The 14,159-nt window shown below is 47.0% G+C and overlaps 1 protein-coding gene and 1 pseudogene across 1 annotated transcript in view; one reads left to right on the top strand and one right to left on the bottom strand.

Annotated features, from left to right (window-relative positions):
- Positions 1 to 14,159, bottom strand: part of CACNA1A (calcium voltage-gated channel subunit alpha1 A) — a 303,811-nt gene that overhangs the window by 211,969 nt on the left and 77,683 nt on the right. Inside the window, 1 exon segment of the mRNA XM_077119400.1 lies at positions 9,315 to 9,608. Coding sequence (XP_076975515.1) covers positions 9,315 to 9,608 — 294 coding nt within the window.
- Positions 9,650 to 14,159, top strand: part of LOC143650974 (UPF0711 protein C18orf21 homolog) — a 43,421-nt pseudogene continuing 38,911 nt past the window's right edge.

The raw sequence follows: 14,159 nt of genomic DNA, 5'->3' as shown, positions 1-14,159 counted from the left end.
ATACCTAAGTACACAGACTAAAATTAACACCTTGAATTCACTCATTCGAGAAGTATTTATTCATCACGGTGACACTATTCATAATAGCAAAAAACAAAAAAAACACAACAACCCCAAAACCTGAGAACATCCCAAATGTCAATCACCTAGGAAAATGGGTAAATAAATTGTTGTATCATCACAGAATACAATGTTATACAGTAGAGAAAAATAAGTGACCTCAGCTACACTCAACAGCAGGGCTGAATCTTAGAAATATACTGTTGTTTGAAGAAAAGCAAGTTCAAGTCTCAAAAGACTACCTACAGTATACCACGCCTTATAAAAAGCCAGAAATAAGAAGAGTTAAACTTATATTAAGGCATATATAAACCTGTGATACGAGTTTTCTTTTCTTCCTAAAAAGAAAAATTAGCAAGGGAATAAGACATACACAATTCAGGAGAGTGGTTGCCTTTGAGGTGGGAAGGTGGGGGAAAGCAGGGGAGGAGCCCACGGGTAGAATTAAGTTATTTGTCACATTCTAGTTCAGTGGTTCTCAAATGAGCATCAAAAGCACAATGTGGGTGGGCACTTGGTACAAATGCACATTCTCAGGCACACCCGGCCCTGAATCTGACCCTCCGGGGGTCGGGCCTGAGAATGTGCATTTCTACCAAGTGCACTGTTTGAAATGTTCTCCAGGTGATGCTGCCGCTGAAGGATCCCCACTTGGAGGACCACCCACCTGACTTAGGTAGTGGGTTCACCAGTGTTGCTATACAGTGTTGAAATAGATGAGACAAAAATCAGCCAAAGGAGACGACGGTTGTACAACACTGTGAATGAATTCAATGCCACTGAACTGTGTACTTCCAAACGCTTGATTGCGTGTTATGTGAATTATACCACAAAACACTAAAAAATATTAAAAATAAGCTGAGAGACAATACTGAGAATGAATCACGAGCTAAGAATTACGATCAAAGCAATATTCTGCTAACCTGAGAAACAAAAAAAAAACACCCTCACAAAAATCCCACAATTATATATTCAGCCCCCATTGGAGTCCAAAGGCAATCCTGCTGCTCTGCACAGAACACTCAATACATACCACCTGCTTTCACAGCACACTATGTTTTGGTGTTTTTTTAATAATAAAATATACACAATATAAAATTTACCATTAGTGATATGCTGCGTATTCACAAGGCTGTATCACCACTATCTAGTTCCAGAACATTTTCATCACCCCAAAAGCAAACCTCGTACCCATTAAGCAGTCACTCCCCCCACCTCCCATCTTCCCCTCTCCCAAGCCCCTGACCACATTGCTTTCTTTCTCTGTGGCTCTGTCGAATCTGGATATTATGTACACAATTCCTTGGAGGTAAGACGACGATCCCCATTTTAATGATGAGGAGACTGAAGCGCCACCAGTATGAGATGGAGCTGAGTTTGCAGACAAGGTTACCTATCCCTAAACGCTGTACAACTTTGCTTCCATCCCATATTGCCTCTCCTCTCCATCTCCTCAACTGCTGGCACTACGCACCAAGAGGCACGTCCCTGCACCGATTCCACCACATGCTGCAGCCACCTCGTAATGACGAGTGCACAAACCAGCTCAGCCTGCACACACCATCACTCTTACTGAAGAAAACAATAAGGTCAACGGGGTGAAAGAAAATGGCAGGTCTTGATATTGGTTCTTGAAGATACACCAACATCTCATTTAAGATAAATGGGTCAACTTTTTCTCAATAATAAAGAGGTAACATCAAGAGGTAGGAGGTCCACCAGGGTTTATAGCAGCACTATTTACCTGCAGTAGCCTAAAGAGGTAAGAAGCCAATGTGCCCATCAACAGAGGAATGGACAAGCATACTAAGAAGTATCCTCACAATGGGATATTATCCAGCCATAAAAGGGAATAAAGTTCTAATACATGTTACAACATGGATGAACCTTGAAGACATGACATTGAGTGAAATAAGCCAGACACAAAAAGATACATCTCCTATGATCTCGCTTACATGAAATACCTAGAAGATGCAAATTTCACGGAGACAGATAGTGGATTATAGGTTTCCAATGGGGTGGTGGGGAGAGGAAAAGGGAGTTATGGCTTAACGAGTAGTTTGTTCGATGTGATGAAGAGTTGAGATAATAGCTATTGGTGACAGTAGCACAATACTGTGAATGATTAATATAACTGAATTGATCACTTGAAAGTAGTTAAAATGGGATTTTTTTTCATCGTATCTAAGTTACTACACCAAAAAGCTAATAGAAAAAAAAATTTAGGAGCCCTTCTGCAAACTCTGCTTGTATAAAAATACTTCAAAATTGGTTTTAAAATTATATGTATTTTTACACACACAGGACTAAAATGTTATTTGGGCAGCAGTATTAATGTTTTTTACTGCCAAGTGGGCAACTAAATTGAGTTTTACTCCATTACTCCAGAGAGGTGGGACTTGCCTCTCGAGAAGTTTTATTCAGGGGAAAAGGGAGATCACAGTTCCTAATTCCAGGCCCAGCCCTGAATCTTCGGGGAAGATGCGAGGCCAAACCCAGAGTGAAATGAGATAAAACCTTCTCTAACCCAGGCAAGGCAAGACAACTTGATCCGGAGTTAACTTGGGAATTCCGCTTCATAGCCGGGATCTCTGTTGCATTAGCTGCCTTAAAGGCAGCTTCCAAAAGTAGAATTCATTCAAAGAAAATGTCTTGGCTTTCGGAGGGAGAAAGCTTCCAATCCTCACCTTTCCCAGGGCACTGACATCTCCTTTGCTCCCCACTCTTCTTGCATTTTAAGATGAACATTTACATCTAGAGGAACCAGCGGACTCAGGGCCAAACGGTCCCCCACAGCCCCTAAACCATGACAGTTCCAGGCAAACTGGGACAGCTGGTCAGCCTGTGCAGACAAGCTCCAGTGCCTGGCGGTGTCTGAAACCCAAGTTGGGGGTAAAGCTAATTATATGCCTTACATTGTCACCCACAGAGGGTGCGGTCAAGGGAGGGGAAAAGAATTAATTTTATCTTAGACCAAAGGCAACAGAAAAATAGGTCAAGTGGGCATTGCTTTTTTCCCCCGTAAATATCTTGGGCATTGCCTTTTTCCTCTGAAAGCTTCTGAAGAAAATGGAAAATATCTGAGGGTTGCTTCTGAGAATGCCACACTCAGATTAACAAATCCAAATTGGCCAGTCACGGCAGTACCTTCTGCTCCTACCAAGAAGCCTCCTCTCTCTAGCTAAGATTCTAAAAAAGAAAATTGGAGTGTGGGGGGGAAATGACTGTCTGGGATTATGGCTAATGGATAGTGGGGGTTTTCTCTGTGTCAGATACCGTCCTCAACATTTTCCATGTGTGACCCCATTTAACCTCCCCAAAGCCCTCCAAGGGAGATGCTATGAAAAGCAATATGTGCAATGAGGAAACTGAGGTACCCAAGCCCAAGGTGACAGGACCAGTGAATGATTCAAATCTAACTGACCCAGAGTTCAGGGGAGAGATTTCCTACCCACTCTCTGTTGCACCACCCACCAGGCCCCTTCTCCAGGAGATGATGGAGCATATTCAGAAATGCCTTAACTGCAGGATTCTTGGATGCTCATCATCTCTGGATTCAGTTCTCTTTCCCAGAGCAGTGCCTTTCATTCCTAAGGGAGTGATATTTCTGCTCAGTAATGGGGGGTACGGGGAAGGGGACACATGCCCCAAGCACACAACAGATGCCTTCACCAAGTTCCAGAAGGAAGACTTCACACTTAAGAGCCCACTGCTTCCCCAAATTCTCAGGCACTAAAATTTCAAAAACCTTCTTGAGTCCAATAAGCCCACGGACATCTCCTCACCATGGAATACCCACCAAAACCCTAAAACATTGGCACCAGGGCAGATCTGAGGCTATACAATTTGGCAAAGGGGAGAAGAGAGGAGGCAATGTTCTCACTCACTCGACAAACATTTACAGGGCATCTACTTTGTGCCAGGCGTACTGAGGTTGCAGCAAGGAACAAGGAGATGGGAACAAGTCTCAAAGCCTCAGAGCTTGGATTTTTACTGGCAAGTAGCAGCACCAATGCAATCCACTCAGGAGACCCCGTTCTCTTGCTACACATCTCTGCACATAGCTGCAAACTACAGCTTCAATTCCTCCCCTTCCCTGATTATCACGTGACCTACCATTTCTGCCATGTTCTACTGGTCTGCAATCCCTTATCTGCAATGCCTGAGACTAGATGAGTTTTGGAGTTTAGACTTTGGGGTTTTTAGAAAGATAACAAGGGTAGGAGTGGAAAACAGCACAGTTACTTTGGAAAACCATTTGGCAATCTCTTATAAACTTAAACATACAACCAGCCATCCCATTCCTGGGTATTTACCCAAGAGAAATGAAACTTAAATTTCCAGTGTTCCATGTGCAAATGTTTATAGCATCTCTACTCATAACTGCCCAAACTAGGAAGAGCTCAAACGTCCTAAAGCTGGGAAGTAGATAAACAAATTGTGGTCCACCCATGCCATGGAACAGTACTCAGCAATAAAAAGGATCATTTTTATTGGCACACACAATGATACGAATGAATCCCAAAGGCACTGTGCTGCATGAAAAAAAGCCAGACTCAACAGGCTGCAGACTGTGTAGTTCTATTTATATGACCTTCTGGAAAAGGTAGATATCTAAGGAAGGAGAAAGATCAACGATTGCCAGGGGCTGGGGGTTGGGGGAGAGGGGATGACTCAAAGAGGCACATGAAGAATATTTTGGGGTGATGAACGACTGTAGTCCTTGATGAAGGTGGTAGCTGTCAAGACTTACAAAACTGTACACTAAAAAGGATGAATTTTGCTATACGTAAATTATACCTCAATAAACCCAATTAAAAAAATTAAATATGGCAACAGGAGGCATTTATGAGATAGCCTGGCTATCCCAACTGTGGCTCACGGACCAACAGAATCCCAGGCTCCACCCCAGTTCAACAAGACACCCCCACCCCGTGGCAATTCCCATGCACATTAGATTTTTGGGTCTTTTTGCTTTGTTTTTTTTTTTTGCATGGGCAGGCACCAGGAACAAATTAGATTTTGAGAAGCACCAACTATATGCTATACTCAAACACTCTCGATAGAGCAGGACCCCCAAATCAAGCATATTTAACATTTCTGCAGCAAAACATACCAACATTTGCACCAAGGGATAAAGACTATAAATAACGTCCTGATCAGTTCAGGTCAATGTTGAGCTAGACGAACCCAGAAACAATGTTTGGTTTTCAGAGCTTTTTGGATTTCAGAATCGCAGACAAGGCATTGTACCCTCGTAGGAAAAAATCCCCAATGGAAAAAGCCAAGCTAATTCTTACTTCCCAGATTTTGCTTTTCTGGAAATACCAGCCAAGCTGATCTCATTTAGAAGGATCTTACTTGTCTGTCCTCTAGAGTGGTATGTTCTAGTACCTTCTACTTTTCAGGATAGACAGAGACCCAAGCTATTAAGGGCTCCCTCTGTTTCCCACTTGTTTCTCTTCAAAGAGATGGAAAAGATTCTGGGAGGACCAGTCAGCAAATATTAATAGGTCACCTGATGTTAACAAGCCCCTGGGTTTTTTTGTTAAGATTCTGCAAATACGGACAGGATGAAAAAGTTGGAATTCTGCGTGGGATTCAGGAAACTGTGTGTGCTTGCAAATTCCAACCCCACATTCACTGGGGGACCCGCCATCACTGGTAGCATTGTTGGGGGGGAATTACATTCACATTGGCACATTTTAGAACATCAAAAGGAGCGAGTGGCATTAAGTGGGGGACTCTAGGAAGGGTGACAGATGTGCCTTAGCAAGCTGACAGATTTGAGTTCTTTAGAAGTCATCAGAGCCCATCACAGCCACATTTAGATCAAACTTCCCATCAATGAAAATAGAGGACCAAGGCGTGTGGCCAGGACAGCCTGCTGCCTGGCATACACTAAGAGGAAAAAGGGCAGCGAAATAAATGTGAATACCAAATACTTCCATTTGGGTTTTCTTACTAAGGAAGAGAATAAAAATAAAATTAATGAGAAAACTTAACTCTCTTCACTGCACTCAAGTGTGAGCCTTTGGGGGCAGAAGGAGACAGGACCACAGATCAAAAGTACCCTTGAGTGTGGGAAACCCAAGGCTGTCCACACCACCCGCGCATCATGCCGGAATTTGCATTCAGAAGGAAGATTCTTAGGTCTTATGAGCAGATAGCTGAGTCCATGGAACCTTCACTCCCTCCTTTCCACTAGACAGTGAGGAATCTACTTGCTACAATTTCCTGCAACCCTTACTAAACACTGTTTTCAAATACACGTCTCACCATATGTGCATCAAAAGAAGGCAGGGGCAACTTCACTCCCAGCTTAGACCCAAGAGAAATGCGGGGCAGGGGGCGGGGGGTGGGGGGAGGAAAAGCTTAGCAAAAGACATGAACAAAAATGTTCCAATGGCACAAACTGGAAACTATCCAAATGCTGATCAACAATGCAATGGGCAAATAAATTGTGGCACAGTCCCACAATAAAATCTTACATGGTAATGACAGTGAACCCCTCACGGCAACACGGGTAAATCTTACCAACACAATGCTGAGCAAAAGAAGGCAGACCTAAAAGAACAGACTGAAGTTCCGTGTGTATGAAATTCAAAAGGAGGCAAAACAAATCTGTTTGGTCTGACGTCAGAGAGCAGTTACCCTTGTGGGGGAGATGGCTGGGCTGGAGCACCAGGGGGGCTTCTGGGAAGCTCACACTCCGTTTCTGTAGTTGGGTGCTGGCTGCATGGGTGTGTTCCCTTTGGGAACAGTTATTAAACTGGACCTGCTTTTTGCACTTTCTTATGCATATGTTAGGCTTTATTCTAAAAGCTGAAACTAAATATTTAAACGTGTCTTCTAATGGCAGAAGTATTTGGAGAAAGAAGTCACTGTTCTATCCTGGGATCCTGAATCTTTGACATTTCAATAGAGTCTTTGGAAACACTTGCTCTTTTGATATTTCTCCATGGTCCACATGCAACCTTCATCTCCTCCGACTGACCCGGATTCTCTTATCCAGCCACCCTGGGGTGGGGAGAGTTTGTATCCTTCCTCTCGTCTCCTCCAGAGAAAGCTCGATCCTGGATGACCCTGCCTGGTGACAGATTGGGTGGGGGCGGGGGGGGGAGCCTTCTCTTCCAGAGTGGGGCGGTATAATACCTTTGCTACCTCAGGCCAACAAGAACTCTGCAGAAAAGTGAAATGCACAAACATCACCAAGCAACCAAGAAAGCTGGAGAACTTGCCAAAGCAAACCTGAGGTTGCCAGAGAACGCTTCCAGTTCACCTGCAATTCCTCTTCCCCTCGGACCACTGCATCCACACCCCCCTCCCAACTACCCGACAGCCTCTGGTCTGCGGGAACCAGGCTGTCCTGGTGTGAGCTAAGGACACAACAGAAGGACTCCCCACCTCCTTCCTTCCCCCCCCCCCCCCAGAAGACTCTACAAGGCTCCAGAAGGCAGTCTAAGCCATTTTCAACCGGGAAACCTGCCAGCCCACGGAACCCCTCTTGAACAGCCCCCTTTACCTCTGCAGCTATCTGAGCATGCCAACACTGTCCTGTCCCCCCACCGGCTGTGCTGCCCGCCCCCACCATCCACAGGACCCTCGAGCATTTCAACAGGCCTGGCGGTGGGAGGAATTTCCAGCTTTGGGGGCCTCTTTCTTCGTGAGGTTGGAACTTAGAGGGCAAAGGTCTGGGTCTTGCCTTCGGGTACCCCTTGAGATGATGCTGTGGTTTAGGGGTACACCCCCCCCAAATCACCTCTGCTGAACCTCTTAATTTTTTCCACCCTCGGAGTAGACAGTTGACACATTCCAGAACCTCAGTGGCCTCTATCACAATGTAAGCACACAGAAGCCAAGGACCTGGCTCCGTCTTGAGCCCACCTAGAAGTGAATCCATCTCAAAGATAAAGACCCAGTCTGTCTCGGACTCCAACTCCACTGAGCATTTGACCCTCAAAGACAGACACCAAAAGAAGGAGGGTGGAAGACTCATCCCTGAGTTCCAGGGGGCCCACCTGGTCTGTCCATTGCTGCACCGAGGGCAGCCAGTTGGAACCCTGCTGAGAACCAACCCACCTGGGCATGGGCTGGTGGCTGGCCAGCCAGGAAGCAGGGACAACTCCCCCTCACTCAGAATCTGGGTCATGCTTAGAAAACTGCTAGAGAGCCCAGCTAATTACCCACCCTGGCCTTGCCTACATCTCAACAGATGTTAAGACCTCCTCAAGGTTTATTTCAAGCAGGCAGGGATTTAAAGGAAACACAGATGGGATCTGCATTTTGATAGAATCTCAATAAGGCAAAGTGTGGTCTTCACCTTTCCATCCTCTGTATCTTTGATTAAAAAAAAAAGAAAAGAAAAGAAAACGAGGCATTTACCTGCTAAAGTTGATCTCTCCACATGGAAGCGGATTCTCCCAGAGTCCCCTCCTGGCTCTCTAGGGTGGGAGAAGCTGAATCCAACCCAAGGCTGGACCTGTCACCCTAGGAAGGACCCACCACCCTATTTTCTCTTGCCCTATATTTCTTATTAAATAGCCCACGCTGGCTCCTCCAGGCCAGCGGTCCAGATGGACAAACGGCATCCGCTCTCTGTACCCCAAGAGAGGATGAGATTCCCCAGGTGAGGGAAATGGGACTTGCAGGCAGTCACTCCCCTCCCCAGAAGGGGGCCAGCAGCCCACCGAGGGACACCAACTCCGGACAGCGCTGGCTGGACAGAGCCAACACCCCATGGTCTCGCACTGCCTCTTCTCTGGCCGAGTCCCCACGCGTCCTGCCCAGAGAGCGGGGCCTCCACCTCCACCTCGGGGAGAGGCCGCGTGCCCTGCCCAGGAGCAGGCTCCCGGCTTCTTGGGGGGGGGGGGGGTGGCTCCGGCTGATTCCGGGTGAGGGGCAGGATCCCGGCTCGTCGCGGGGAGCCCCGAACCCTCGGGAACCGGTTGGAGAGCCCACACCAAGGCCCCTGCCGGACCCCAGGCCCTCATTCTGGAATGGGTCTTGGTGGTGTGTGTGTATGGGGGTGCTCCATTCCCCCACCTCCCCATCCCCGAGCCTCCACGGGCGCACAACCCAGCTCGGGGTGGAGAGGGCGCCCCACTCCTCCCCGGTGGCCCCCCTCCCAGCCCCTGGAAGACCCCCCTCCCCCGCCTCCCATCAACCCCCGGGTCTCTCTCCCGGCCCGGGAAGAGGGGAGGCGGCGGGAGGAGGGGGGAGGCGCCGCCGCCGGGCTGGGGGGCAAAGGATATGGCCATTCGGTGATCTTTTTGGCGTATTTCCTTACCACGTTGTCCTCGCTGAAGAGGAAGAGCGAGCGGTTGACCGTGAGGCAGTTCTGGCGGACGGGGATGGGGTTGTAGAGAGCCATGGTGCGCGCTCTCTGAGCCATGGATTGCTTGTACATCCTCTGCGCGCCGGGCTGGCCGCCCTGCCGGCTGCCCCCGGCCCCTCGCCCGCCGCCGGCGCCCACGACCACCCCGGCGGCGGCCCCGGAGCCTCCTCCCCCGTAGCGGGCCGGCATCTCGTCTCCGAAGCGGGCCATTCTGCAAAGAGCAAAGGGCTCCGGGTTACGCTGCGGCGAACGATGCGGAGACGCGGCCGCCGCCGCCGCTACTGCTGTCGCCGGTGCCGCTCGCGCTGCTAAGACGGCCGCTGGCGCTGCGGCTGCCGGGGCTCCCGGGCCCAGCCCATCGGGCGGCGGCGGCTCTCGGCGCCTCGGGTCGGGGGCTCAGAAGGCGGCTGCCCGGCCCGAGCCGGGGAAAGCAGCTCGGGACATCTTCCAGGCTGACCCCGGCGAGGGAGGGGCGGGGGCGGGGCGCGGGGGCCCGGGGGGGGGGGAGGGAGGGAGGTGGGCAGGGGAGGGGAGAGGGAAGAGAGGCAAAAAATAAACCGAGGAAGGAATCCAGGCAATCCCCACTCCACCCACTCCGGGGAAGAAAAAAAAAATAGCAGTTTAAAAAAAAACAACAAAAAAACCAACGCACACCCCCTTTAAGACGCGCCTGCTTTACAAAGGACGCCCCCCCCCGCCCTCGTCCCCAGCACGCAGTGGAAGCTTCAAATTCCTCCGAGGTCCGGTCAGGCTGGCAGCTTGCAAAATGAGTGCGTTCTGCCCATTAAAAAGATTTTTTAATTAAAAAAAATAAAAATAAAATTCAGGCCTTGGCTGGGGGGGGGGGGGGGAGCGGGTGGAGGGCGGCAAAAAAAAAAAAAAAGGAAAAAAATCCCCTCTCTGTTTTGCTTGAGAGTCTAGACCTGAAAAATGCTGAAAGATCTGCAGCCGAAAATTGAAATTTTAAAAATAAAGAATATTAACGGGAAAGGAAGGAAGGAAGGGGGAGGGGACGCCCGGAGGTTCTTAAAGGTGTCTTGAAGTCGCAGGGCCCTGGGTTTTTTTTTTTTTTTCTCTTCCTGAATCACCAGCTGCTGCCGTTTTTTTTTTTTTTTTTTTTCCTCAGGAGAGAGTGCGTGTGCGCGCGAAGGCTTCCGCTCCACCGTGGCGCATCTTGGGGTTAAATGGCAGCAATGAAATCCTGAAAATTCCCAACAGAAAAAAAAAAAAAGAGGTTTGCGCCGTTTGCTGAGCCACTCAATAGCTGCTCCTAGGTGCTGCAAAGCCTAGCATTGCCCCCACTCACCCCACCCCCCAAAATGCCTCCGTCTCCTCCTTCTCTTCTTGGTTTTACTAAAATAAGACTGGTGTGGAGGGATGGGAAAGAGGAAGGGGGGGGGGGTAAGATGAGCTCAAAGGTCTGAACCGCTGACCAGAGAATCTCCAAAGCGGAGCAATTGGTGAGTTGCACAGGAGAGAGACCCACCCAGCGGGCCGACTCAAGATGGCCCAGGACCAATCGCAGAGGCGCTGGGGAACGGGGCTCACCCGAATTTGTAGGAGAGAGAGGAGGGAGCCGGATGGTCGGAAGAGGACGAGGGGAAGTTGGGACAGATTCCCCCCTCCCTAGGGCGGTCTTCGGAGGAAACCCTGTTTCCCACCGGTTCCCTTTAGGTTGCAGACAACCGGACGCTCCCAGCCTCTTGCAAAGGGAAGGCAGGAGCAAGGAAAGAACTTAAAGAAAGGGATACGTACCCAGAGGGGCAAGTAATCAATCTCTAAACAAATTCGGTCTATTTAACAGAAGACTTTTTTTTAAGTATAGAAAACGGTGTAGGACACTTCTTGGAAAAATTCAAATCACAGGAGCCCTGCGAGCTGGAATAAAGGTTCTCCCTACCTCTGAAATCCCAGAAGTGGCATATCTTAAGTCCCAGGAGCAAATAACTAACCAGATGTAAGCTGTTGGATAGGCTTCTGGGTAATAAATTTTTCATAGCACTCACTTCTCTCCAGAACTGCTGCCTTTATTTCCCGTCCTTCTTTTTAAATAGTGAAATAGAATACACACACACACAGAAAAATGCATAAAAATATAAGTGCACAGGTTAGGAAACTGCTGTGAAACTAACACTCATAACCCCCTATCCAGGACTGGAAATGAACCATTGCCGGCTCTCCAGAAATACCCACCCACCCACAGGTCCACATACATACTTACCTCTTCCCTCCAGTACTAACTACCAATCTGAATTTATGCTAATATCCATGCTTTTCTTTATATTTTTACTACCTTATTATGCAATCCTATGTTTTGTGTTGAATGTTCATAAATGGAATGATGCAGTATGTTTTCTATAATGTCTGCCTTCTTTTGCTCAATATTGTATCTTTAAGATTCATCTGTTGCTGCATGTAGCTGTACTTTATTAATTTTCATTGCTATAGAATATTCCACTGTATGAATCTGCCACAACTGGTTTATCCATTATCCTGTTGGTAGACATTTAGGCTATGCCCAGTTGAGGGCTATTTTAGTTTCCTGGCTTCTAAAAAAAAAACACACACCATACATTGGGTTGACTTAACACAGGATTTTATTGGCTCATGGTTTCAGAGGCTAAAAGGCTTCCTTCCTTCTGAGGTTGGTATCTTCATGGAGTTCCTTGGCTTTTCTGTCACCTGCCAATGCACACATGTAGTGGTGTCCCCTCTTTCCTCTCCTAGGTTCCATTGAGCTTCTGGTGGCTCCTGGTGCCTTCTCTTCCACGTCCAGTTACCTTTGCTTATAAGGATATCAGCCATATCGGATTAAAACCCACCCTGATTCAGTCTGGGCGCAACTTAATTAATACCATCTTCAAATGTCCTATATACAAATGGGTTCACGCCTCTAGGACAGGGATTGGGACTCGAAATGCCTTTTGTGGGGGACATGATTCAACCACCAACAGAAGCTATTAAATATTACTGCCTCAAATATGCTCTGGTGCATATAAACAGGCATTTCTGTAGAAGCATCCAGAGGGGTGGAATTCACTGCTGGGTTATAGGGTATGTGTAACTTCAGGGTTACAGATAGCACCGAACTGCCTTCCAAAGAGATAGTACCAGAAGCCCAACACATACTGGGACACAGGGGCGGAAGGGGAATGGAAGAGAATGAAGGCAGCTGTATTGCCAAGCTTTAGCTAGTTGAACCCTACTTACTTTTCCCCACTTAAGTATGCAGGTTCATTCTAAGAAGATGCCCTATCTTTATATAAATTCTCCATTCTGGGGCAGCCTTTATGGTTTTCCTAAAGGCTTTGAGATTTCCTAACTTACCAAGATGTGGACAATAAGATTAAACCAAGAAGTAACAGGAGTTGCAAAGAGATGGAGGGGGGGAAGGCTTGTGGGGTGGTTCACTCAAACCACTCACCAAATATCGAACATCGATGCTTTTTGTTCTTGATATTCTCTTGCATCTCAAAGGTAAAAGCAAAGTTCCCCAAAGACTAAGTATAGAATTACTGTCTGGCCCAGCAATCCCACTCCTAAGTAGAGGGCCAAGAGAAATGAAAACAGGTGTCCACACAAAAACTTGTACATATATATTCAGAGGGTCATTATTTACAATAGCCAAAGGTAAAAAACAGCACAGTGTCCATCCAGGGACAAATGGATAAATAAAATTGTTCTGGACCCATGCAATGAATATTATCCCACCCATCAAAAGGAATGAGGTAATTTATATATGCTTTAACAGGGATGTGCCTTGAAAACATTATAAAAGAAGCTAGTCACAAAGACCACATATTATATGATTGCATTCATAGGAAATGTCCAGAATAGGAAAATTTATAGAGACAAAAAGTAGATTAATGATTGTATAGGGCTGGTTGGGAGAAGGTGGGGGAATAGAGGGTGATTGCTAAAGCGCATGAGTTGTTTTTTTTTTTTTTTGAGGTGACAAAATGTTCTAAAATCAACCTTGGCAATGACTGCACAATTCTGTGAATACACTAAAAACCATTGAATCGCATGCTTTACATGGGTGAACTGCATAGTATGTGAATTATATCTCAATAAAGTTGCTTTTTTTTTAAAAAAAAAGTGAACCTGAAAGTTACTATAAAACAAAAAGTACTGTCATTTACAAAGAGCCAGTCAAATGAGAAAGTCGCACTACAGGAAGTGAACTTAAATATAAGGTGTTTTCTATTACCTTCCCGAGAAGATTATTGAGTTTTTTGTTTGGTTTTGTAGAGAACGATTGAATTTTTATAGCATGCACACTGCCTAAAAAGATTTCTAAAGGCGCTGGAGCTTTTCAGTAAGGAAAAGTGACCTCTCATTGTTTCAATCCCTACTGAGGAAAAGCGGTGGTCTTCCATCGAGTCCTCAGAACAACCCCATTCTACAGCTGAGAACACAGAGGCTGAGAGAGACCCTTTCCCAGGGGCATGAACATGGATTTGAAGCCACTCTGATTCTCATACCTTGATAACTGGAGTCCAAATTGGTGCAACCGCTTGGAAAAACTGTTTGGCCATTTCTACTAAAGCTGAAATACCACTCCTGGACATATATCCAAAAGAAATGAGGATATATGTCCATTGAAAGGCTTGCTCTAGAATTTCCATAGCAACACTGCGCATATTAGCCCCAAACCGGAAACTTCCCAGATGTCTATCAATAAGAGAATGGGTGAGTAGGAAACATGGGGGCTGTCTACAGCAATGCAAATGGTGAGCCCCAGCTACACACATGTACAGGG

Source organism: Tamandua tetradactyla, chromosome 11, assembly GCF_023851605.1.
Source record: "Tamandua tetradactyla isolate mTamTet1 chromosome 11, mTamTet1.pri, whole genome shotgun sequence".
NCBI classification, from domain to species: Eukaryota; Metazoa; Chordata; class Mammalia; order Pilosa; family Myrmecophagidae; genus Tamandua; species Tamandua tetradactyla.
Note: the sequence above shows the minus strand (reverse complement) of the source record. Positions and strands in the feature narration are given on the sequence as shown.